The sequence below is a fragment of the Chelonoidis abingdonii genome, chromosome 1 (genome assembly GCF_003597395.2).
Source record: "Chelonoidis abingdonii isolate Lonesome George chromosome 1, CheloAbing_2.0, whole genome shotgun sequence".
Lineage (NCBI taxonomy): Eukaryota > Metazoa > Chordata > Testudines > Testudinidae > Chelonoidis > Chelonoidis abingdonii.
The window spans coordinates 87160158-87187297 of record NC_133769.1 but is presented as its reverse complement, the minus strand read 5'-3'; the positions used below and the strand labels follow the sequence as shown (position 1 = coordinate 87187297).

Here is a 27140-nt window from a genome sequence, read left to right as displayed (position 1 = left end):
GGCAGCACTTACCTCAAGCGGCTCCCTGAAGCAGCGGCATGTCCCCCCTCTGGCTCCTATGCAGAGGTGCAACCAGGCAGCTCTGCTGCACACTGTCTGGTCCACAGGTGCTGTCCCTGCAGCTCCCATTGGCTGCAGTTCCTGGCCAATGGGAGCTGCAGGGGTGATGCTTCGTGCGGAGACAGCGTGCGGAGCAGAGCCCCCTGGCTGCCCCTATGTGTAGGAGCCGGAGAGGGGCCATCCTGCTACTTCTGGGAGCCGCGCAGAGTGGCCCCTGACCCTGCTCCACAGCTGGAGTGGGTCAAGTCTCAGACCCCACTCCCCAGCAGGAGCTCGAGGGCTGGATTAAAATGGCTGGCAGGCCGGATCAGGCTGTAGTTTGCCCACCCCTGCCTTAGAGTATTCTTAAATAATACAATAACAATGGACAAAGTCCTAAGGGAGACACTGTGCCCAACAACCTCCCATTACTATTAGCTCAGCACCTCTCAGGATGTGACTCACTGCTTGCAAAGACTCTAGCAAACTTTAAGCGTCAATGCCTTCTTAACTACATAACATTGGAAGAAGTATAAAAGTGAACAAAAAGAGAGATAATTTCTTAAAGCCTGTTAAAAAATAATCTGGCATACATGTAATAATAAGAGACGTCAAAACCTCCCATAGAGAACTGAAAGTTACAAGGAAGCACAGACTAATAAAATTACCCAAGCTGCTTGTCTGCCATTTCCTCGATTTCTAATTAAGAGACATCAGAACACTGATACGTGGTTCAGTGAATGCAGTGTATTTTATTTAGCAAAAAACTCAAGAGCCACCAATCGACAACAAGACTTCACTCAAGCATATGCTGGATCACAGAAGGATCCACTTCTCCGGCCATCAGACTGGTGTGCAGACTTTGGATTGTGGCTTTGATTCCAAAACGCTGTCTCCAAAGGACTAATGCAGCCACAATCTGCGACTGCACATTGTGAGGATGATTGACTTTACATCTATAGATGTCATTCTGTGACAAACCCAGGTACAGTACAATATGCTCCCACTCAGGCCCCAGACTCCTGGCAAGTTTGTTAATCTGCTGATCTGTTGGGGGGTTCTTCAAAATGTCTGGTGGAATTCCAGTTAACCCATCATCTGGAAAAAAAAAAAAAAAGCATACATACATCACCAGGCAATATGCTGGGCAAATAAATGGGCAAGGTTAATACAGTCCGAAGCTTCAACAAAAGGATTAAGCTTTATGGTTAAAGACTGAATTAATTTAGGGAACAAAACATATCTAAAACGGAAGGATTCATTACCAAAAAAAAAAAGTGATAAACAAACTTTGTTATAGGACTCAGAGATTTAGGAAAATAAAAAACCTAGACATTGTGATACTACTCAGGATATGTCTGCAGAGCCTGTGGAACCAAGCCTCCCAGCCCGTGCTGACAGACTTGGGCTAGCAGGGCTCACACTAGCATAGGTGCTGGAACTAGAGGTGCTCGGGGTGCTGCCATATACAGCGTTTACAGTGTGTTTCAATGGCTCTGTGCCTCCACTATACAAATTGTTCCAGCACATTAGCACTCCAAAAAGAGCTGTGTAGACAGCACTTTGAAATTGTGGCTTGGATTGGAGCTCTGGCTCGGAAGCCCCCTCAGTCCCCTTCCGAGGCTTCAGAGCCTGAGCGGCAACTTCAGTGCTTACACAACTAGTTTCAGAGTGCTAGTGCGAGTCTGCTAGCCTGAGTCTGTCCGAGGCTTGCTGTCACAGGCTGAGTAGACATACCCTAAGAGGCCAAGATTTTCAAAACTGACTGGTGATATTGGGTGCCTAACTTGAGATCCCCGAGCAGAGGCTGAGTGGTTCAGCACTTCATGAAAAGCAGGCCCCTCTAAGGTATCAAGCTGGGCACTCAAAATCACCAGTCACTTGTGAAAAATTTGGCCAGATTTTATGTCCTAGTTGCTAATGGCAGAAGGGAACATTATAGTCTCACTTTCTGCATAAACACAGGCAATAGAATTTCAGCCAATAATTGCGTCAAGCCCATAATTCCTTGTTTAACTACAGTATATCTTTGAGAAAAATATCCAACCTTAAAGACATCAACGGACGAAGAATCCACCACATTCCTAGATAACTTGTTTGAATGCTTAATTAACCTCACTGTTAAAAATTTGTGCTTTACTTTTAGTCTAAATTTGTCTAGCCTCAGCTTCCAGCCATTGGATCTTGTTATGCATTTGTCTGTTATATGAAAGAGCCATCTATTGTCAGAAATCTTCTCCCCAGGGAGTTACTTATAGAGCATGATCATCCCTTAACCATCCTCTTTTAAGTTAAATACATTGAGCTTCTTTTGTCTGCCTATTAGGCATGCTCAAATCATTCTTGCAGCTCATTTCTGATCTCTTTCCAATTTGTCAATGTCCTTTTTGAACCGTGGCCATGATGAGTAGACACAGTATTGCAGTAATGGTCTCACTAAGGCTGTATACCATGGTAGAAAAATCTCCATACCGCTTCTTATTCCCCTATTTATATGCCCAATGATCACATTGCACTGTGAGCTCATGTTCAGTTGGCGATCTACAAGTACTCCTAAATCTTTTATGTGTTGCTGGTTACCAAAATATAATCCCCCATTCTATGAGTCTGATCTACACTCAGTGTGACCTAACGTTCATGCATATAATTGTTATTAAAATATATGTACTTCAAACAAGCCTAGCTTACCATGCAATCAAACTTGCTCTGTAGAACTGACCTGTCCTTATCATTAGTTGCCATTTCACCAGTTTTTGTCAAGTGCAAACTTTGCCAGCAATGATTTTATAGTTCCTTCCTAGACCACTAATAGAAATATTGAATAACAGTGGGCCATTAAAAGATTCCTGGGCGATCCTAATAGAAATATTCCCAGTGGACAGTGATCCCCCATTTACAGGGTTTTTTTTTTTTTGTTTTTTTTTTGATCTAGCAGTTAGTCCAGGGGTTCTCAAACTGGGAGTCACAACCACTAAGGGGTCATGAGGTATTACAAGGGGGTAGGGCTGGCTCCAGGTTTTCTGACGCCCCACGCGGCAAAATAAATAAATAAAATAAAAATAAAAAAAGCTGCAGCAGCATGATCGCACTGCTCCACTCTTCGGCAGCAAGTCCTTTGCTCCCAGAGGGACTGATGGACCCACCACCAAATTACCGCTGAAGACCCGGATGTGCCGCCCCTTGATATTGGCTGCCCCAAGAACCTGCTTCTTTAGCTGGTGCTTGGAGCCGGCCCTGCATGGGGGGGCACACTCTGGGATGCCGCCGGAGGCCAATAACGTCGATTTCCGTCCACACGAACCCTAATCCAAGTTATCACTATCAGATTTTAGCGCTACTCCTCTGTTTGGGGAGTTCGAAATCGATTTAAGGAGGCGGTAAATCGATATTAATGACGACGTTCATGTGAACGGATACAGCGTTAAATCGGTATATCGCGCATTAAACCGATTTAAAGTCGCAGTGTAGACCTGGCCTAAGACACGAGAATAGCTTAGTAATTAAGTCTAAGCTTTAGGATGAGCATTATGATTTTGTTTTATAGGTAACCATTTCTTTCCGCTACTTCTACTTGCTACTACTCAGTCTCTGTACTTTTTAAATAACTATTACTTAATTTCATTATAAATAGGGCCCTACCAAATTCACAGTCCATTTTGGTCAATTTCACAGACATAGGATTTTAAAATCATAAGTTTCATGATTTCAGCTATTTAAATCTGAAATTTCACGGTGTTATAATTGATTGGTCCTGACCCATAAAGGAGTTGGGAGGGGTCCACAAGGTTACTCTCTAGGGGGAGTTGCAGTACTGCTACCTTTACTTCTATGCTGCTACGGCAGAGCAGCTGCCTAGCAGCAGCACAGAAGTAAGGATGGCATGATATGGTATTGCACCCCCACCCTTACTTGTGCGCTACTGCCTGCAGGCTGGACCCTCAGTCAGCAGCTGCCACTCTCTGGTGCCCAGCTCTGAAGCAGCAGTGCAGAAGTAAGGATGGCATGGTATGGTATTGCCACCTGACTTCTGTGCTGATGCTGGCAGGTGCTGCCTTCAGAGCTGGGCACCTGGTCAACAGCCACTGCTATCAGCACCCAGATCTGAAGGCAGCACAGAAGTAAGGGTTGCAATACCGTGACTCCATAATAAGCTTGTGACCCCCCCTTTTGAGTCAGGACCCTCAATTTGAGAAACGCTGGTCTCCCCATGAAATCTGTCTTTTTGTGTGCTTTACCCTATACTATACAGATTTCACGGGGGGGTGGGGAGCCAGATTTCGCAGCCACTGATGTGTTTTTCATGCGTGAATGGTGTAGGTCCCTAATTATAAACATAGCTAATTGCTTTGCATTAAGCAGAGCGGTGATCCAAGGTACATCTGGTAAGCTGGCATGTACTGTTTCTCTGGAAACAGTGAATCTGTGTATACGGCAAGTGTCCAGTGGACGCGGGCTGGACACTCCAGGGAGATTGGAGGGCTCAAGGTTTGGGAGCGACTATTGCTACTTCTGCAGGTAGCAGTGAGGCCTGCAAAGACTAAGGAAGTGTTTGAGTTGATGGTGGTGTTGGAAAGCTGAACCATGCCAAGCACAGACAAGGCTTCCTCACGCTAAGAGCAGATGCGGTAGTGAGATGCCCGCAACTCTACCCCTGGGAAGCATCACACAAGTATCTTGCCTTCAGCATGTTATCAGCCCTTTAAAAATAAATAAGCATCATCATCATCATCATCATAAATAAAACATCCAGTAAATCTTTAAACTAATATGGGTGCACATGTTTCTGGATGTTAGCCGATGTTATATTTAATACAAAGCATTGTATTTGAGTCCCATTTATACTCTGTGCTGATTCTTTTCATATATAGTGGCACATAGTTATTGCAACATTTGGGATAGATAGATAATTTTATCTAGATATCTAAAAATGGTTGTTTCTTATATGAGAAATATTTAAGTAGGCCATTTTAGATGCAAATTCTAAGTTACATAAAAGGGTTGAGGTTTATTGTTATTACTGTTTACAAAAGCAAAAGGCATTTCAGTTGAGGGTGAAATTTTGCTATACAATTGAGCCTTAGTCTTTAACATATTGTTCAGATACTACAAGTAATTTGTAGTAACTACGAAGTATCCCTTAAATACTACTTCAGTGCGCTTTAGTGAGCCTAACTGGTTGGGGCCATATAGCAAATTTCAATGAACAAGGATCAAACTCAATCCTTTTCTTTCAGTCCTGATGCAGGCAAATTGGATCACACCTTCCAAAGCCCTGTCTGCTCCCATTTCTAAGGGATAGTCTACACTAGATGCAGCTGTGCCACTGTAGAGCATCTGGTGAAGACGCTCTATGCTGAAATGGCAAAGCTCTCATTAACTTTAGTGGTGCAAGATCAGAGGTGGAGGGATAGGGGGTGTTCCTGAGCTTCCAGACCAGTGCATAGACAGGAGGATGGTACCATGCTGTTGAAAGCAGAAAGCAAACAGAATCAGGATCTAAACAGAACATCCCATAAACGCGTACACAGACACAACGTGGCTCTCTCTTACTAATCCAAACAGCACAGCCTTAAGTGGGGCAAAATGACAGGATGCCACCTGTGAATTCCCTTGCTCCTCAGGGCTTTTCTGACTTACAGCCATGGGTCATTGAAGCATTCCAGTAATCCCCTGTGCCAACGGCAGTGAGGAGAGATGGCATAAAGCTAACCAAAGCAGGCTTTATGCCACCTTGAGATTTTCGTATGTCAGGGGACTCCCCAGCTGCCCATGCGAGTCAGCTTTAGTGCTGGTTTTTGCCACTCATCAGGGCCAAGGATCCGGTCTTCCATTCCCAAGACTGTTGGAAGTCATTAGGAAGTGCGTAATTCCCACAGAGTTCACAGCAAGTGTTATCAGTATTCTCAGTGATGACTGTATTCTCTGGCCTTCACTCAGAGCACAGTTCTTCCCTGAAAAGTGCTAAACAAAAAAGGCAGCCTGGGGCTCAACATTTCTCATCTCTCAGTCACTTCCACAGCAAATCTGCTCACTTGACAAATCGAGTGAGCCAACAGCCCGTCACATTCGGAAGACACATTTCATTTTTAAAAGGAATTTAACAACAAATTGCTCTCCCTGCAGCCTCCTACAGGCCTATACACTTGCTTAACTGAAACACATCACAGATCTAACAGCGGGTACTGAACTGGCACACACAAAGCTGCCAGGTTCTGTCCTGCTCCAGGTGTGATATATTATACAAATTATGTATAGAGTGAATGTTCCTAATAGCAAATAATTTGCATGTAGCTGTAAACTCAGGGCATAGACTGGAACAGAATTTGGCAGCTCTGGCTGGTAGCTGGGTGGGGGCAGCAAAATCTGAGTAGGAAGCATGGGGAGGGGGGTGCTGTGATGATTGGTTCTGCAGGAGAGCAGAGTGCTGGGCCCCTGGGACAGGAAACCTCCCAGAGGAGGTAAGACGTGCTTGTGCTGCTTGTTGCAGGGTAGGATAGAGTGAGCTGGGAGCTCTGGAGGTAGGGGGATAGAGGGTGTTGTGGCTCCTGGGTGGGGGCACCTGGCAGAGGTGGTGGTAGGGAATAGAAGGTTCCGGGGCTCCGTGGGAGCAGTGGGGGATGGGGAAGGGAATTTTGCTGGGGATGGGGTAGCTTGGTCTGTTCTGAGGGCAACCTGAGGCTGGTATCAGGCCTCCCTCTTGTGCTGTCACCCTTCCCAGCTTCTCTTCCTGGCTGCTCCTTCTTGGCCCTGTTCCATCAGGCAGAACTACAGGCAAATGCCTGTAGCCCCCTGCAGCATATCCAAACGCATGAGCTCAAGGCTGCCATGCGGAAATGCGTGACTGGACTGTCAGATACATGTCCTGAGAGATGCATGATATTGGGCAGCCCTGCACAGTGAATGTGTACTATGTACAGCACCAAGCCCTTTGTTTGCACTTTGCAAATACTTGACAATGAGAATGAAATATTACAGTGATGTTACAGTTATTGTAAACTTCAAAGGGCTCAAATTACTCAACATTGATGCTGTCAGACAAATTACCCAGACTATCTCCCAGTTTCTGACTTTGTGCAAATGAAACATTGAACTTGCTCAAAGGAAGAAAAATGGCACTTTTCAACAGCTCCAAATAAATCATATAGTCTGGAATAGGAAGATATTATGTATGTACATACCACCCCCCTTTCCACCCTGTTTACTAACACGATCTAAGAGTCTGAACCAAAGCCCATTCAAATCAATGGTGGTCTTTCCACTGGCATCAATGGGTTTTGGAAAAGTATTTCAAGGATCAAGGAAAATGGATTTAGATGCAGTAATATTTGAACTTAGGCAAAACAGGTTGGATATGTTAGAAAGTTTTCCTTATCAAAGTCAATTAAAGTAGTACAGATTAAAACATTCTTTAGAAGGTACAGAACCCCCTGCAGGTGTCGCTGTGTATAGCAATCTGTCTCTGCTGTTCCATGTATGAGCAAGGAGTAACATTTCTTCACCTTGGAGAACATGTCCATGATGCAAGATTTTGACAGGCTCTGCCCTAATCTCTCCTCACTGCTCCCTTGGAAGAGGTTTTCAGTCACTACTTAGTTTCACCTACTCCTCATAACCCAGTATAAGGATATCTGCTTGTAGTCCTGTCTCATAATTGCTGCCAAGAATTAGCTAACCTGTAAGTGGAAACTCCCTTTTCATTGAATTACAGAATGGAATCAGTATTTTGGAAAACCCTGGCGATGGAAAAGCTATCTGCAAAAACTATGGGCCAGATTCTTTTCTCAGTGACACCTCAGTATAAAATCCAGAGTAACTCCACTGCCTGCTGGAGAGCGTGATCAAGCTCAGAGTCTGGCCTATTAAATACACAGACTATATTGCAATATGGAATCTGTACCAAGAGTAGAATGAGGAAAACAACACAAGCCTTCCAAAACTTGCATAATACTTTACAGGTTCAGTTAGCACTTACCTGTTTATTCCCCATTCCCTCAAACATACTGTAGCACAGGCTTTAATGAGAAAACTATGCTAGTTTGGGACAGTGCTGAGTTAAGTATATACAGTAGGTATAGTTTTGCTCTGCAGCCCTTGTTTTCATGTCTGAATTAATTCAGGATGGTATGAAGCCTATATAACTGGATAGCTTCTAATCTGATGAATGCAAACAAAAAAGTCATTAAAATGCAGAATATGTATAGTACCAGAAATCACAGCCACTGACAAGTATCAATATGATATTCAGTATTTCCATGTATTGTAACTGACTGATCGAAGTTGCTAATATAAATGGAAGACAAATAAAATATGGTTTGCCATATCCTTTGAAATGCTTCTACCTGGGGTCCACAAGTTCTCCCAAACCTTAAGCATCCGGTAGTGAACGTTGGCAACTTTAATAGTCATCATAGCGAATGTGGTTATATGACTGCAGACCCAAAACAGCAAACAACTGTTGGAGTTGGCAACAAATAATGATCTCGCATTGGTCCATGACCCTAAGCAGCACAGTATCTTCCATTCATCACGTTGGAATTGAGACTACAGCCCAGACCAGTGCTGGATCATGTTGTATGCCAATCACACACAGCCAGCAGTGTGTACTGTACTTAATGATTTTCCACCTGTGGAAGCATACTGGCACCAGAGCAAGCTGGTTTCTGCCGCAGTTGTAGTACATGTGATCAAGTGCTGGCACTTACAACTTCCATAAGCTGAAGACTGGTGTCAGTTTTCCTTGACCTGACCATGGCATAGGTATGGTTTGGCACATGGGCCTTTTGGTGAAATTGTCTAGAACTATGCCAAGTTGGTTAGTATGTGCAATGGCTCTGTTTTTGAGAAACTGCCATTTCCGTGGGTGTATCAGTGATAGAAAAAGTGCTTAGAGGAACCAAAAGAATGGCCTCCCACAAGTAGCAATATTATCTCTGACATTATTCAACTTATAGTCAAATGACCTGCCATATACTGGGTCTCACAAGTTTGTTCATACAGATGACATATGCCTCGGCACTCAGTCACGCTCCTTTGACAAACTTGAATGAGGCTGTGGTGAATTATTGTCATCGGTGGCACCTGATACCGAATGGAAGTAAGATGGTTTGAAGTGTCTTCCACTTACATCATACACAAATGGACAGAGAGCTGAATATAGTTCTTAATGGTCAGAGAATAAAGCATGATCCACACCCAGTCTATCTAGGCATCATATTGGATAGAACTCTCATATATCGTGACCATCTTACAAATATAGTGACTAAGGTCAAAATGTGCAAGAGCCTGCTATGAAAACTGGCTGGAATGACATGAGGTGCCAATGCCCAAACATTACACACTTCAGTCTTGGCACTCTGCTATTCAACGGCACAGTACTGCGCTCCAGTACAGGCTCATTCGTCTTACACAAAGATGACTGATGTACAACTTAATTCCACCACACATATTATTTTAGGCACACTTAAATCTAATCCTCTACTATGATTACCAGTTCTCTGCAATATTGCTCCACCCAGTGTTTGCAGAGAGGAAAGCGTAGCAAAGGTTGCCACAAAATTGTGAGATATGCCACATCTACTGCTAATTAAAGACTTATTTAATCCACCACGTTTGTCTGCCCTCACAGCACTCATTGTAGATAAGTTTTCCAGGTGAGGAACTTATGGTCGAGGACACATGGAGAGTTTCATGTCTACAGAGAAAGTGACAAATAAGGATCTTGTCTCTGACCCCACTTGATGTCAACCTGGGTTTGATTTACCATGAAGGCAATGGAGCCTTCTGAACAGATTTCATACCAGACATGGAATTTGTGCTGCAGTGGAATTTTGGTGGTGTTTTAGAGACAGTTCACTCTTATCAACATGGACAGCCACAAACCATGAGACATATTGTTGAAGACAGCAAAATTACTCAGCTTTCTGGAGGTCTTTGTGCTTTGAACACTGTTGATAAGAACAATGTGACTTGGCTTGAGTGGATTGCATATGCCAAATACCTAAATAATCAGTATCAGTATATTTTTCAAAACATTCTGAATAAAAGGATAGGAAGTTCTTTGTCTTTTTAGTGTAAATACATCTGAAGCTAACACAATGCTACTAAATTTGTGAACTACAATATAGCCATGATTCTGCAACACTGAAGTCGTTTGGAATTTTAAAACTGGCCTCAATGGGAGCAGGATCCACCCCTATGTTATCAGTTTGAACCACTTCATGCCAAAATCTTTATATTGCAAGCATTACTGTACTAATTGGTAAATACATTTCACTTAATGATGTTGGACATTAGAACGTGACACTTATCAATCTCCTTCCTTTCCATATTTGTATGAAAACACTAGATTGTGAGAAGCTAAATGCATTTCTGGTAAGATAAAAAAAATGGTTCAAAAATGGCAGAGAATTTTGGAATCTATGAGTAATTCATGAATGTGGATGATTCCACTTCAGCTTAATAAAATCTGCTTATTTAAAAGTTCAGGTATAGCTTATTAACTTGCTAATCATTGCATAGAAGCTTCAAAGGTGGCAGCCAGAATATTAAAACCTGGAACATATTATATGCATCAAAACCATGACAAAATACCATATATTCAAAATCCTTGGTAATGTGTTTCTTTTTTATTTTTTTAAAAGTAATTAAAAAACAAAGCAGCAGCTCACTAACCATTTCTAAAAGCTAAGCAGTTTTCCTGAACAATCTGTCTGATCTAGCACTTTCTACTCCCACTCACTGTGACAGATTTATGTTACCAATTTGCCTGAGGCATCAGATGATTAGGCTGAGGCCATAGGATTGTTAGGGGAGGAGATGACGGAGCACACTAAGTGACTGAGTTTAAAGCTTTATTAATAAAATAATAAAATAACAGCAGAGTGCTGGGGATATTTTCATGTTATTTAGAGGAAGGAAAAAAGCGTTAGTGCCTCAAGCCCTAACCCACTTTTTTACTTACACATGCAGTATCCGGGGCAGGCCAAGCCTGGGTGTAACGTATGAAGAAGGGCAGGAAGAGGTGGACGGGAGTTTTGTTTTGTGCACAGGCTGTCCAGGGTGGGCTGTTCATCTCCGATTTGTGTTAGCTTTTAGGAGGGTTTTGAGTTTCAGGGTTTTGGGGGGCGGGGTTTGTTTAGGGACCTTTGTTTTCTATGCTTTTTGTACCAGTTTAAACAAGTTTTTTGTGGCCTTTTCAGCATTCCCAAAGCACACTGGCATTAGGGATGTGAGACGGTTGTTTTTTCCCTTGCTGGCCTTCACCGTCTCCCTATTTTTGGGGGGTTGGGTAAGATCCAGGTACAGCTGCAGGCTTTTTGGCTGCATGGAGTTTGTTTGAGAGCAGTGACCTTGGACTGGAGCTGGCGTCTTATCTTTGGGCTGAGCTGAGTTGTCGCATTAACCCATTTTCTTTTCCCTTCCTCCTCCTTCAGCCTCTCGTAACCTGCAAAGGAATTTTTTACTTTACACTTACACCTTTAACCCTTCCTAAAATGCCTTGCGACCCTTGCAACAGCATTAGCAAAATACAGTGCTGATCTGCCTCCCCAGCGGACCCCCTGAGGGAGGCGGCCATTGGGTTGTGACATTCCCCCCTTGATCCCGAGTCAACATTTTGTTGTGAGGGGTCACCGCTTAGGTTTCCACCTTCCCTCGGACATGGTGGCTAGGGTTACTGTTGGTTTTCTATATAAATAGAAATATAGCACAAACAAAATAGTTAGGGTAGCAACAATTGCATACATTAGCTAGTAGTGGCTTTTGGTTTTATTAGTAACATAGCATAACACGTCCTCCTGTTGACATAGATGCCCCATTTGAATGGCTGTAACAAAGGCAGCTTTTTTCAGATTAAACGTGTGCTGCATCACTGTAAAGGAAGAGGCATTTGTCTGGAATACAGTCAGTTGTTCCCGAGTGTGCGTCGGGGCAGGAAAACATTGGGTGTAATTCATGAAAAATAAAACACAACATAATTAGAGATATTTACCATACTTAGCTTAACCGCGGGCCAATGCACCCTAAGTTTTTGTTGTTTTTTTTTAAACTCAAGCATGCTATGGCTGAGGGTGTATACAAGAATTGTTTGCTTGGAGTGAGAATTACTAAGTTTTTCTCCTTTTACCTGGGACTTTTACAACTGGGGGTATACCCACCTGTACAGTTCCCCTGCTAACTAGGGTGGAGAGAGAAATGCTAACCCTTTTTCCATTTCTCAGGCATACTACGGCTGAAGGTGGGCACACCTTTAATCATAAAAATTTTTAACATGAAATACCAACAGTGCTGGACAGAGCAAACCTGAAATACCAAGGGCCGAACAGTTGGTGTGATCTGCAGGCCCCCGCTGCAATTCTCCACCAAAACTGTGACAGATTTATGTTACCAATTTGCCTGAGGCGTTCCGCAGTCATGGGCGGTGGCATCATCGATGGGTTTACGGCTGGATGCACGGGCATTAGGGAGCGTGGACACAGAAGTCCAGCTGCCCGGGCCAGTGGGCTTGCGGGAGGCTGGTGAACTCAATGCCCGTACCATGTGGGAGGCAACAAGAAGGAACAAAACCCTGTTGCCTCTTTCAAAGGCGGGTGAGGACCTCTTCTGGTTGGAGAGGGCTCTCATCAAAGTCAAATACAATCCCTGGGGTTCCGTGGCAGAGCTTCAAAAAGGCATGCATACTTGGCAAAATTTATTAAACCGGTATGCCAACTATAAACAGCAACAGGGTAAAAACCTAGGGGCAGCTGTGAAATTAATATAAACTGCAGTGGCTATGTGGTATCAAATGCTGTCAGGGCAGAAAGAGGAGTTAGGGAGAAGGGAAGAAGTGTGTACCTGACAGCTGGTAGAAACTGAGCAGTTAAAAGTGCAAATCGCTAACCAGGAGGCAACCCAAGCCTATGCCCAAAACAATTTGCAGGCCTTAAAACAGAACTTCCAGGTGGAAAAAGTGAAATGCACCCTCTTGAAAGCACTGGCTAAGCAAGTACCGGTCCTTTAGAAACTCGTCAAAAATGTAACCATTCGTGCCCAGCATACGCAGCAGCATGTTCGCCATAAAAAAAAAATCAAACAAAACGCCAATTGGCCATGCGTTCTGTCCAGGTGGCAGCCATTACGGGGGGTAAAGGAGAAGAAGGTTGTACGTATGGCACCCCCAACTACAAAAAAGAGCACCCCGTGGGGTGATTACAAAGAGGAAACGGACCAGAAGAGGTGGGGGGGGGCTAGTTGAGGAGCCCACCCTGTTTGCTAAATTGGAAGTAAAACAAAGCCTGTGCCTATGAAAAGGGACAGTTCAACAAGAAAAATAGGACACCACCAATTGAGTATCTGAGCCTCTTCCATATTAAATAGATTAGGAACAGGGAAATCCCTAGTGGATTTTATATGATCCTGACTCTTTACCCTTTTTGGATATGAGAGAGAGAGAGAAATTATTTGAATTAATGGTAAACTACAGTTGAGAAACAGAGTAGGATTACAACAATTTTTACCTCCAGCACCAAAATGGTACCCACAGCATCAACTGCTTGCTTCCCAACTGTTGCTTATGATCAATTCTAATCATTTGTCTCTGTCTCTCTCTCTCACACACACACAGAGATCCATGAGTCTACAGAGTTTAGACTCAAATGCATAAAAGTAAAATGGTACAGATGCAAAGAAAACACTCCCTCACCTCTTCTATTACCTGTTCCCTATTTAAAGGGGTAGCTATGCATTACAAACATTGTGGACCTGACTCAGTTACACTAAGGCCACTTTACACTGCTTTAAGAAATATGCTTTGTTGTTTTTTACTAGCTGAAGTATGTAAAGCTGAAAGCAGACCCGGTGGTGCCAGAACTAACCATGGCATCCTTGCCCTGAAGCATTTATGATCTAAGAAGGCACGTGCAGGTTCAGAACAGAGCTTGGTATGTTGGTCCCAACCAAGTTCTGTGGCACACTGAAAACCAAATATTAGAGGCAGTGTAAAATTAATGGAATTTAATCTCAAAATCAGTAACACAAGAAAGACTGAACAGATTATATTACTCATTTTATATTTAATTCAAAAAAAATCCTACCATTTTTAGTGTGCTTAAAGCTACCATAGCATTTCCTGTTTGCCTCAGAATTTAGCCCCGGAGCGCTGAAAACGCCCCCCTAACTTTTTCATGAGAATAGAGGTCCAGCTTGTAGTATGGTCTACTGGACATAGGGTGACCAGATGTCCTGATTTTATAGGGACAGTCCCGATATTTGGGGCTTTGTCTTATATGGGCACCTATTACCCTCCACCCCCATCCTGATTTTTCACACTTGCTGTCTGGTCACTCTAACTGGACAGAGCACTGGAGTAGGACTCAGGAGATCTGGGTTGTATTCCTGGTAACATCACTGGCCTGCTGGGTGACCTTGGACCAGTCACTTCCCCTCTCTGTGGTTGTATTTCCTCATCTGTAAAATGGGAATAATAAGGTGTCTCTGCTTTGTGAAACACCTTGAGATCTACTGATTACAAATGCTATACAAGAGCTAGGTATTATTATTGATATACATTAGTACTAAGTTAAACATATGTGCAAGGAAGATAAATTATAGTTAGTATGAGACTCACAAGTGACTTTTCTGATATTTGGGCATTTTAAAATCTCAGACATAATGCAGAATTAACACAACAGCTATGAAATGAAATAAAGTTATGTGAAAATACACTTATGTAATCAGTTATGGCCTGATTCTGGAAGCTCTGCAGCTCTTAATGAATTCAGTGGGGAGCTGAGGTGTTCAGTCCTTTTCCAGATTAGGCCCCAATCCAATCTACCCTTTCCCCCACATCAAATCTCCTCCAGTGCTACCACAATACAAATAAGAAATAGTGACAGCAGTCAGCAGCTGCCTGTCATGATAACTATCAAGTACATGCATATCTACACTAGATTTCTTTTAGTTCCACTGGAACCAGATTTAGCGTCTGTCAGCACACACCAAGTAGATGGGGCTGCACTGAAAGTATGTTTCCCCTATGTATGTAGTAAACTAGGGAAAACTGAAGTGATGAATAATTGTTTTAACCGTTATGTGACAAGTTCATCATATGACTTTCGTTAGGGGTTTGGAAATCACTTCTTCTACCCACCTTGAACCTTCATCTCAAAAGGCCTATCATCACCTGTCAAAGCTGTTGAGCAAACACTATTTGATTGCTCTTTTGCCTGGAAAAATCATGATAAAAATCGACAGGCTGTTTCTCTCCTAACTCAAAAAAACAAACAAAAACTCTTAATAAGCAGAGTGAAATTCCTATTAGTGACATTCCTAGAGAGGGAAATTTCCAAAGACTACACGCAACTTTTCAACAGAAAAAATCATGTGCTTTGGATTTAGCTGCAGCTGTTTCTTTCTTGCAACAACAAAAATAACTGCCAGTTATTAAGTGCTTTTTTGTTATATAATGCAGTTAATCTCACTTTTTTCCCTTAGGGGATTTAAACCAAGTATTACTGTAGGCTATTCTATTTAGCCTTGATAAAATTATTCATTCCTTATAGAGATCTTTTCTCAGAACTGGCTACTTTTTTGGCCTGGGTTTAAGAAGTCAAAATTAAAGATCTGTGCAACAGCTGGACCTGAGTTTAGAAGAGTGCTTTTGGCTGGCAAAGTTCTTTTAGCTGACAGGCGTCAAACCAAAATTAATATTGTACACACTGTGACTTACTGACGTTCAGATTTTAGTGAAGTGAGACTGTTCCTTCTTGCACAACAGGTCAGTGGCAGAACCAGGATTAGAGCCTCAGGGCTCGACTCCCAGTCCAAAGAACTACTGGACCCTGCTGCCTCTTCTAATTATTGTCAGGGTTTCCACACATGCTTAATGTAGAGCTCTCATGGAACCGTGACTTACTTTTATTTCTCTGTTTTACTTGATTTGATTAATTTCATCTGCAAGCTGGCTCATAAGAGACTAATTCGTTTATTAGACTCCAAGCATTTAAATAATAAATTGTTCCTAGTCATCTTTAGTATGAAATTTGGGAGTGATATTTGGGAAATCCACTAACCTATTGATCTGAGGTGCCAGATTGAAATGGCTATTTTACTAACTTGGCAGCTAGCTATTTGAGCTACAGCTGATAGAATAATATGTACGTATTTTTCTGAATAAAGAGACCTAATCTTGCAAATGACTATGCATGGATGGACCTCTATGTCTCCCCCCCACCCCCAACTGATGTCAATGAGGCTCTGCACAGTCTCAAAGGGCCTCCCACACATTGCCCTGTAAACTGCAGGATCGATCCTAAGAGTTTGCTCTGATATTGTTCCTTGGATCATATGATTCATTGTTTGCAACTGTTCCAGTGAGCACCTGCTTATCTGTGAGAACATCTGAGAACTCCTAAAGTTTCACAAATGTAAGTATCCAAATATTTCAATCAGAACTGCATCATTACTGATTTACTATCTACTATTCAACCTCTATCATATATATCAATCCATTAAAAAAAATCCATGTTATCGCCCCTTCTATTTGCTGTGAGTGTAACGCTGTTAGCAGAGACAGTGAAGTAGCATGGACTGGGATGTCTTCAGAATGCATGACACAGCTTGTTTGTTTGGTTTTGTATTAGATGGAGATGGATGGTGCAGGTGTTAGACATTCCCCAGTGACTTCCTGAGACTCAGGGTACATCTATACTACAAGCGCTACAGCAGCGCTATGGTGTATACACATAGTACAGTGAACAAAGGGATTTTTCCGTTGCTGTAGTAAATCCATCCCCTCAAAAGGTGATTAGCTAGGTCGATGGAAGAACTCTTCCATCGACCTAGCTACATCTACAGTGGAAGTTAGGTTGACCTAACTGTCACACAGGACATGAAATTTTTCAATGCCCTGAGTGATGTAGTTAGGTAGACCCATGTTTTAGGTGTAGACCAGGCCTACTGTTCAGAGGAATACTTAGCTGGGTTAAGATCAACTCTAATAAGAAAGAAGGTATGGTAAAGCTGCTGGACCTGGGGAGAACAATCAGAGGAGATGGCATGTGTAATATCTGCTGCCACAGCTGAAGAAGTTTGTCTACCTCTTGTTACTCAGGTTTTTCATTTAGAGGGTTTTGCTGGATCTGAAACAGGTTATGGATGCTGAGAGAACAGTCATGCTTTTTGCCCCAGTGGGCATCTGGAACCTTCTCCTCCTGGATATGTACTTTGACACAATGATTCATTTTTTATTTATTTATTTGTACTAGATTACTGCAATGCGCTGTCTGAAGGGCTACTTGCAGGCCACTCTAACTCCAGCTGACACAGAATGCAGCTGCCAGCTCACTTTAGCAGAGCTTCCTGTGAGGTGCATAATACATTTGTGCTCCACGGGTTACACCAACTTCCAATTTTGTCTCTAGATGCACTTCAGGGTGTTGGTTTTAATCTGTAGATTACTTTGGGCCAGATTCTGACAGCCTTGCTCATGTGGAGTAGTAGTTTTGCACCACAGATAGTCCCACTGAAATCTATGGACCTGACTGCCCAATGAGGCGCTCAGATATGTGAGTAAGGGGTGCAGAATTTGTCCTTTTATGGTTTGGGACTCAGACTGCTTCTCTTCCTTGCATTTCCTCCTTGTCATTGAGACCAATGGGCTTACCTGATCTCACAATTCCTGGATACGTTCAGCTGGTAATTGGGTATTTTCTGTTAAGGGACCCAGATTTTGGAATACAGTCCTCACCCCACACCTACCACTTTTGGTTGGACAGAGGCCCAAGTTTGATGACCATTAGGGCATGTTGCAAAGCCCACCCATTTCCCCAGGCTGCATCTGAGCAGGTGACTTGGTTTGGGATGAGTGAGCTGAGGTGGCACAGGAAGGCTTAGGGCTGAGAGGTTTTTAGGCTTGGATTTTAGAGTTAGGACTAGAGACAGTAAAAAAAAGAGTAAGGCTCTACGTCAGGGATCCCCAATGTGGTGCCTGTGGGCGTCATGGGGTCCACGGGGGCAACTAAATGCACCTGCGTCCTGGCCAGCGGTCAAGCATCCGCCGAAATGCTGCCGAATTTCGGCGGCATTTCGGCAGATGCTTGACCACCGCCACAGTCCTTCGTCTGGTGCCTGCCAGACGAAAAGGTTGGGGACCACTGCTCTATGTTTTCCTCAAAAACTTCCAAACAACACAGAAATGCTTTGTTTTATTATAATTTTTTTGCCATAATGAAAAAAATGAAAAAATTTCCAGTGAGCCTATTATTGTGGCATGTGAACATGTTACATATCAAAATAAGTTCACATGAATGGTCTACACATCATTATTTGTAGCATGGTAGCAGTTTGAGGCTCCACTGTGCAAATGATGCACTGTACAAATGCACAGTACGGGATGTTCCCTGCCCTGAAGAGCTTAGATGCTACAAAGAGAAGATGGACAGTTGAAACAGGAACCATACCCTTGTGTTTCTTGGCATGTGTGCTTGTGAAATCTAAAGCATAATGTAGGGTTTTGTATGTATTTTATTAATAATTATTTGTATAAATTCTCAACCCAATGCATCTTTACAGACGTGGGCAGCAGTAATGCATCACCATTCGTTCCTGTCTATGGCTTGTTCAATCTGTTAAGCTCAACCTGGTCACGTCCCTGCATGAAATGTCCTGCCATCTAGTTAGTGGTCTGACTGACCTTGGTTGCATTTGCATTAATTTTCTTTGGTATCTTGTTATCTGTTTCTACAGTGTCCCCTTCTCCCACCATTGTAATCTTTTCAACTGCAATCAGTCCCATTCCTTGATTACACTCTACTCTCCTTCTGACTTTCTCATGGGTCTTAAAATCACTCCATTTTACACCTGTCACCTACTGAAGAACTCTCATCTCTACTGCCTCCAGCCTTCTGAGGTCTGTTTCATTTAACGCAGCTGCTGCTAGATCATAGAGCAATACTGTCAAAACACTGGCTTGGTCATTTTTCACATTGGTACCAAATGCAATCTTTTTATCAGTCCATAATTTCATCAACATCTGTGCAGCACTTGTAGCTAAAGCACATCTCCTTTTAGCTTCAACCTTGATGGAACTATTAGCACAAATCAAGCTTCCTAGGTACACATATGATTTTATTTTGTATTTGTATTATAGTAGCACCTAAAAGCCCCAGCTTTACAGCTGGGAGACCTTGAGATAGAGATAGGTTGTGACTGTATGGCTGTAGCAGAGCTGGAAACTGAACCCAGGTTTCCCAAGTCCCAGGCCACAAAACTTCCTCTGTTCCATGCAAAGACTTGAGTTTTCTGTCTCCTAATCCAGAAGCACTTAGGATTTTCAGTAACTTCACTATTCCTTTCATTCTATTCTTACTCTTTTCTTTCCATTCCAGGGGTAGTCTGGATTCAATAAGGTCACAACCCTGAAAGTAGTTTGGACTTCTGCCCACAAAAACGTACTCCAGTGGGTGAAGAGCCAAAATGTTATTGACTAATGAAGTCAGCCTATTATGCAATATTGAAAAACTGTTCATGCCAACATTGGGGTTTTGTTTTTTTAACACTGTTTTTCTCCACCACAGAATTCCTGTAACTGAACTAACTGAAGTGTACTTTGATGAGTTACGACAGCACAGAAAACCCACCCATAAAATTATAGCCTTGCAATATCTTCCAAAGTAAATTGTGATCTTGGTATAACAGCTGGTGATGGAAAACTACAAACCTGTTTTTCAGGCATAACAGAAACGTACGTACGTATGTACGTACGTACGTGTGTGTGTGACCCAGTGAGAGAGACACCCAGGGAGTTAGCAAACGTTATTACATCTTTTGTCGCTTAATCTCCTTAGTCCTGGGTTCCACTACAGTGAGAGGGTCCTAAAGGATTAACCCCCCTGGAACACTAACAATACTGGCAGCCTATATGCTTGCTCTGTTGGTATCTCATTGCCTTATGATCTCTCAGGCAGCAGCAGATAGCAATAGTTCTCTGCCCAAACCGTCCCACTGCTGGCCTTACCTCGTACTCCTGGTCCTAAACCATCACTCCTCCAGTGCTGCCTCCCTCCCTGCTGTCTATCGATCCCCAAAGGACACAGGTGAATCACATTAAAAACATGTAAGTTGCTAATATATTTGCCCACTTGCCAGTAAGAAAATGGAGCAATGTACAGTGCCCAAAATATGTGGATCTGGGCAAGGTTTATTGTCATGTGTATTGCTGGAGAAGTCGAGGAGCCCAAATCACAGCCCATGACCCCACTGTGCTAGGCGCTGTACTAACAGAACAAAAACATGGTCTCTGCCCCAAAAATCTGACTTGTTCCCTCAATTCCTCCTCATTTCCAATCCTGTTCCTGTTCCTGCCTGTCACTGCAACAAAGAGGAGGGAAACTGGGGGAGAGAGAAAAGCAGCACTAAACGAACACTCGCACACAATGTTGCTAGCAGATAAGCAGCAGCACCTGCAGCCCCGGCACCCATTATAGTGCTTCCTACAGGAAGAGCTGATAAAAGGGAATCTGCAGGACTGGAAACAGTCCAGAAGCAGAAGGCCTGGGATGGAGGGTATGCTTGCAATAAAAGTGTGGAGGACATCACAGTACTTCTAGGTTCGCTGACCAGAGAAGTGGCCAGTCCCATTCTCCTTTTCTCTGATCCTAGGATTGCTTAGACTATAGGCTCTTCATTGCAGGGATGGTGTCTTTATTTGATGCTGCAAAGCAGCTGGCATACTACTGAGTGCTTTAAAATAATAAATAGGATGGGGTCAAGAGGCCGGATAGCTTCAGGTCAGCTATAACTGTCTCACTCTTCCTTTAACACACTTTAAAATGACAGTGATTGAAGTGCTGCGGAAGTTGAGCTCGTAAAATATGCAATTTACAAGACTTGTGCACAAAATGAGAATGAGTCGGCAGGCTACTTGGCTCCTAGTGTTGAGCTAATCTACATCCCCATCAAGTTAGCATGTCGGGATGAAAGTATACAGAACGACAGGGAGGTGGAAGTAGTAAAAATGAAGGTATACAGCCTAAAAAATAAAATACTTCAAACTTTGCCACACTTCTTCATGAACACACTAATATTTCAAATGGACAGACTTGCAAGAATGGCCAGCTTTTTCTAAGACATCTTGATCTGAAACATTCATGACCATCACAGTAGTATTTTTCTTGGACAGTGTAATGAATCAAATTCATTACTTATCGGTGCCCAAAGAGCTTATAATAAAAATACAGAGTTGAGAGCACTCAGATTTATCAACTCAAACCAAATACTTGTGAAAAATTCATTACTGTTGTACCAGGAATACAACTCTCAGGGTTTGTCTACATGGTAGCGTGATGCACTTGACAGCGGTGTGATTTCTAAAGTGCATTCACATGTTACATATAAATTGGTCCGTGTAGACCCTGCTGGTGTGCATTAAAGGGTCCCTAGTGCACTTTACCATATTACTATTTCAAACACCAGCAGAATCTACACAGGCCAATTTACATGCAACACAGTGAGCCTCAGAAATCAAACTCTCATGGAGCGCATTACCTCACGGCGTAGACTAGCCCTCAGAATATATTCAGTCTCACAAACTGGGTGTCAAATGGATATTTTATCCAGCTGTGTCATTCAAAGCCAATTATTTAATTTAGAAATTCTGAAATAAGCAAAGTGGTTCTGCAAAGACCCCAAAAGGTGAGTTCTTGGCATCTCCATCCATGAGCAGTGGGTGAGCACTGTATGAGCAGGGGGAAAGGTAGTTTTGCATGGTGGTGTTTAAAGTAAGTGCAAGACTGAGTTTTGAAAAATGTACAGAAGTACCACCAATTGCTGGAGAAGCAGGGTTCCACAATTATTACAACTGAATTTATTATAATTTGTGTTACTGTAGCACTTAGGAGCTCCAGTCATGGACCACACACCATAGGGGTAGTTTGACTTCTCTGTTTGGAGGGGGTAATTCCAATCAGGCCAACGGCCGTGCGTGGGGGGAAAATTCTGCACCCTACCTGAGATTTGCAGTTTGTGGGGCAATGCCCCCATGCCCCCCCCAACTACACTCAGCCTAGAATCCCATTGTGCTAGATGCTGTACAAGCACAGAACTAAAAGATGGTCCCTGTTCCAAAGAGGTTACAATCTAGGAACGTGGCTTTATCAAACCTTACAGTCTCATTCCACACTGGTCTCCCTGACTCCCACTTTCCTCTGCTCCTTTCTGTGCAAACTGCAGCCCCTTAACCCATCTTCTTGACTGTAGCTACAACCATTTCACCCTCACAGCTTTTGAGTTCCTCCCCAGGCCATCCCCTGCACTACATTATATTCAAGCTTTTTTTCCTTGGCTTCAAGACTCTGAGTAACTTGGCACCTCCCTGCTTCTGCAGTTCTTTTATTGCGTCAGCCCTGCCTAGTCCACAACACCAGCAGCTTCAATACATCATTTGGTCTATTTTTTCCACACCCACACACGTGGAAGTGACCAGTAACGCCAATATTCCCTAAGCTTCTTCGGGTAGAGGTTGTCTTCGTACGCATTTGGACAGCACACTTTCAAGGGATACTGTCATATAAATCCTCCATGTCTAGGGCTCCTAGCCGCTAGGGTATTACAAATAAATCGTCATCTTTTCTTTACTTCTGGTCATGCCATATAGGGTGGTGGGGAGGAAGGGATGGTTTAGAATTATGTTTTTGCTTCCTTGCCTAGTGTGTCCATGCTGAATATTTAGATCTAACCATATTTTCACGGAATGGAAAACATAATGCAGTAAACAAAACCAAAGCCTACTGAAAACTTTGGGTCACTGTTTGATTTAAAAAAACGAAAATAAAAAAAGGGTGCCTACAGATGGACTCTTATGCCCATACTTAAGCATCTAAATACATAAGCAAATTTTCAAAAATTCTGAAGTTAATGGGAGCTTCTGTGCACACTTTTGAAAACTCACCCATTTATTTTGATGCTTAGTAACAGCCTAACTTTAGCCACTCAGCTTTTTTAAAATCTTGGCCTTCAACTTTTGTCTCTTGAAGAAAAAGAGCAAGCAGTTTTAAACGCATGGCAGGGGGGCTTTTTATTTTTTCTTGCTGGGACATTTCTACTTTGGGCTCAGCAAATAAGGACTCTGCTATTAAGTATCTGTCACTGAATACTTAAATATCTTGTTCTGCTTTTGCCAAACTTTCTACAAAAAAGAAAAATATCCCTTAAAAAAAAAAAAAAAAACACTTCTCAGAGCTTGTTTGTCTCTCCATTGCAAGGCCAGTTGCAGTATCAGAAAGACTAATATGTCCTCCATTTGAAAAGGAAGGAGGGTGTATCATTAGAGCTCTGCGTGGATACAAAATTTGTATCTGCATCCAATCTGCAAAAACTGTCTGCAGATATCTGCAATCCACGGGTCACCACGCATGCCAAGTCTCAAAGGAACCTGGCCCCCATGGAAGGACCTCACCAGGTATCAGCAGAAGCCCCAGATCAGAGGAATTATAAGCTGGTCTGAGGAAGGGTCATGATGGTTTGACCCAAAGAGAGAAACCCTCCCCCAGTGGATGACATTAGGCCCTGGCTCCAGAAAAGGGCCATGGGGGCCTCGCTGGTAAGGGACCTGAACACAAATGGGTTTGATGGAGTAAGGTTAGTTCAGCCTCCTCCCCTGCCAGCTAGAGATGATAGGGTGGAGACTTGTTTATATAGTTAAGTAAACTAGAGCCCTGAAGGGACACTGTCCAATATACATAAGCCTTTCAGGACTTATTGAAGCCCACTTGGAGAAACTAAGGCAGAGACACAATTGTGATGCTGCACCAGGCTGCCAGGAGGATCTCTAGGAGGATGGCCCCACCACAGACCTCCAGTGGCTCACAATCCCATCCTCAACCTCACTGGCCTCATTGTCCAAGAGGATACTTATGAGGGGCAGGCTGAGAAGGCAGCAGGAACTAGCCCTGGAGGACAAGGAGCATGTGATTCAGCACCTTTACCTAGAGGAGCAGGTTAAAGAAGCCCCCTGTGATGAACCTGCGGAAGACCCTGAGCTGGGGCAGAAACCGGAACCCAAGGCTGGTAAGTTAGAATGGGCCAGCACCCTCCCTTACCACTATCTCCTCTTGCTCTGGTGCTAACTTCCTGAGTTTAAGATCAAGGGCAGTACTGAAGTACTACTGTGCGTTGACTTTTTCTCCCTGGATAACATGCCATGCATGGGTCGGTCTGTGTGTTTAAACGGCAGCGATGGGCCCACAGCATTGTTACATCTCTACTCTCTTACCAAACTCCTCCAACTTTTCCCCTTCCATCCAGCCCCTGCTCTGCTCCACCCCACGTGAGACTGAGTTCTAACTCAATGATTTTATTGATTGCTGATTAACCAAAATTATGCATTTGGCACCTAACACTGTTTTTTCAAACAGTTTATAAAGGAAAAATCAGCATGCCCCTGTGTCTGTGCATCTCTCAGCCAGCAGTCTGGCCAGTCCCAGCACGCTGGCTCTGGCGCACATGATGCTGGAGAGAGAAGCTCTGGTAAGTACTCATTGTGCTTTGATACTGCAGGAAGACATGAGATAGAGCTCTGCTTTTTTAATCAAGGTAGAAGAGGGATTGAAATAACTAGCACAGGTACAGTTTGTATCTGATACTCATTCCCCTGTACAGCTATGCAGAGGGGGCCTTGTGCGAAAGTTTGTTTATGCACAGTGGAATGTCCAGGAATCCTCGATAGAAATCTCTAGGAAACTCTCTTGGAGGTAATCTGCAATCCTCTGCCAAAGGTTGTTTCTTCTCCCACTCCCACAGGAAACTGCTGTGCAAATAGGCAACTACTTCTACAGGCAACAAAGCAGCACATAGGCAAGCAGCATACAGACCCGCTCTGCATCTGCATGCAAGCAGGAGCTGCACCCTTGCATCCTCAGTTACCCTCAGGAGCCAAGTATCAGCTGCTATCACCCCAGCCTATGGAAAACTGTGCCAGTATTCAGAATAGTAGCCCAAGGCACTTGTAATGATAACCCCATGGAAACCCCCTCACTTTTTGTTCCATCTTGCCTCTTTTCCCCTGGGCCAAACTCACCATGGCTGGGGCTCCAGCCATGCTGTGTGCCTGCCAAGGGGAAGTGAGAAAGTGTGTTTCTAACTTGTTTGGATCAAGGGTTAGAGTGCCCTCAGAGTAGTGCCTCTGTCTACTGTTTCTTTAGCATCTGCATCCAAAAGTTCTGCAGCCACTGCTCATCATCCCATACCTACAAAACGATGTGATCCCACCACGCAGTGGTTGTTTCTTGCATCCAAAACCATTGGTCCATGTGCAGCTGCTCCTTGAATAGTTTCTGTCCTTAGCACACAGCAGGGCAAATCCCAAAGCATCATCATCAGATTTGCGGCTCAGGCACATTGTATTTGTAACAAAGGAAAAGATTTTGTCATGAATATTTTTAGTAAAAGTCATGGACAGATCACGGGCAATAAAAAAAAAAAATTCACGGAAGCCCTGTCCCTGACTTTTACTAAAAATATCCCTAACAAAATGGGGAACCTAGCTGCAGGGTCCCCACACTGCCTGCAGAGGTGGGGCAGCTGCAGGGCACGCTCCAAGCTCTGGGGACCCCCACCGCCTGTGAGGACTTGGAGCTCCAGGGTCCCCCGGCTCGGCTCAGTACTCCTGGGTCCCCTGCATTGGCTGAGAGTCCAGGCGGGGCGGGGGGAGAGAGCTCCTGCCGCCCATGTCGGCTGGGAGCTCTGGGAGACCCCTGGCACCCTCAGCCACAGGGAGCTGCGGGGTCCCCCCATCATTCTGTGACTTCTGCGATCTCCATGAATTCAGCCCCAGCAGCTGAGAGCTACAGGATCCCCCCTGCTGCCACAGGGAGTGAGGAGCTGTGGTATGCTCCCCACCCGACTGCCATGGGTGGCAGGGGGCCCCCTGAAGCTCTCAGCTGCCCCTGGCAGGACCCCAGAGCTCTGCAAGTGGTGTGGGGACTCTTCAGCTGAGCTCCCCATTTTAGCATGGATATTTTTAGTAAAAGTCAAGGAGAGGTCATGGGCTTCCATGGATTTTTCTTTATTGCCCATGACCTGTCTGTGATTTTACTAAAAATATCCATGATAAAGTCTTAGCCTTACTCCTCACTATACTAGAGAGCAGTGCAGGATCCATGCTTTCTGACAGAAATGGTAGACGCACAGTTTACAAGGTCTGTTGAAAAACAGCCCAAACTGTACTAGGAAGCCATGGAATGATGGAATGGAGAAAACTACATCATGGGACACTGAGCCCACCCCCATGAGGAACTGCAAACCCTTCCCAGAACACCAAGCGGCAGATGGTGGCGAGTTGCACAGTGGGATAGTGACCCACATTGCACTGCTCTCTGTCTCAATGGAAAAGCACTAACTGCTGTCACAAAAAGTGTTGCACGGATGTGCAACAGCGGCTTAATTACAGCAGTGGATGAACGTCGACATAATATAAGTCAACTTAACTTTGCAGTGTAGACACGGCCTCAGTTACAGAAGCTTTTTCTATCTTGGAAGACTTTATTGTCGCTGGTGTCTGCCCTCTCCTCACACAGAACTATGCTGTACAATCATGGACAGTGGAGGTGGGAGAAGGATCCTGTCTGGCGGTCAGACAAAAACCCCGCAATAGCCCCTTCCAGCTCTCTGAGGCAAGGAGTTGTGGTGCTGAGCTGAATCCTCAAGAAGCCCAATGAAGCTGTGGCTTCTCATTTTTCACCTGTCTATTTCACCATTGTTAGTCAGGCACAGAGCCAGGATTTTCCAAACTCAAGTGATACGTAGAGGGGAGATTATTAGCAGAAAGGTATCTCTGGAATAGACTGCCAAATCCCCTCCACAGGCTTGGAAAGCCACCTCTCTTTTCCATTCTGGTACTTTGAAAACCACTATGTTCTCCAAATGTTGGCCAGTCTTAAAGGAAGAAATTGTAAACTGGTAACATAGAATTACCCCACCCCTGCTGAGATAGTATGAACCATTTAAATTATTAAAAACACTAGTACAGTTTTCTTACTATTACTCACCTCTGCTACTTCCTCATGGGCTGCAAAAGTTAAGCGAGAACCAAGGATAGTGAGTGTTACATTCCTGGAATGCTGAAAAGT

The 27140-nt window shown here is 43.7% G+C and overlaps 1 protein-coding gene across 4 annotated transcripts in view; it reads right to left on the bottom strand.

The window, feature by feature from the left end:
- Positions 1-771: 771 nt before the first annotated feature.
- Positions 772-27140, bottom strand: part of CRADD (CARD and death domain containing adaptor protein) — a 113807-nt gene continuing 87438 nt past the window's right edge. For all 4 annotated transcript variants that reach the window (XM_032774906.2, XM_032774907.1, XM_032774909.1 and 1 more), the window contains one exon: positions 772-1137. In XM_032774906.2, the coding sequence (XP_032630797.2) occupies positions 836-1137 (302 nt within the window). In that variant the 3' untranslated portion in view covers positions 772-835. The remainder of the gene's footprint in view (positions 1138-27140) is intronic.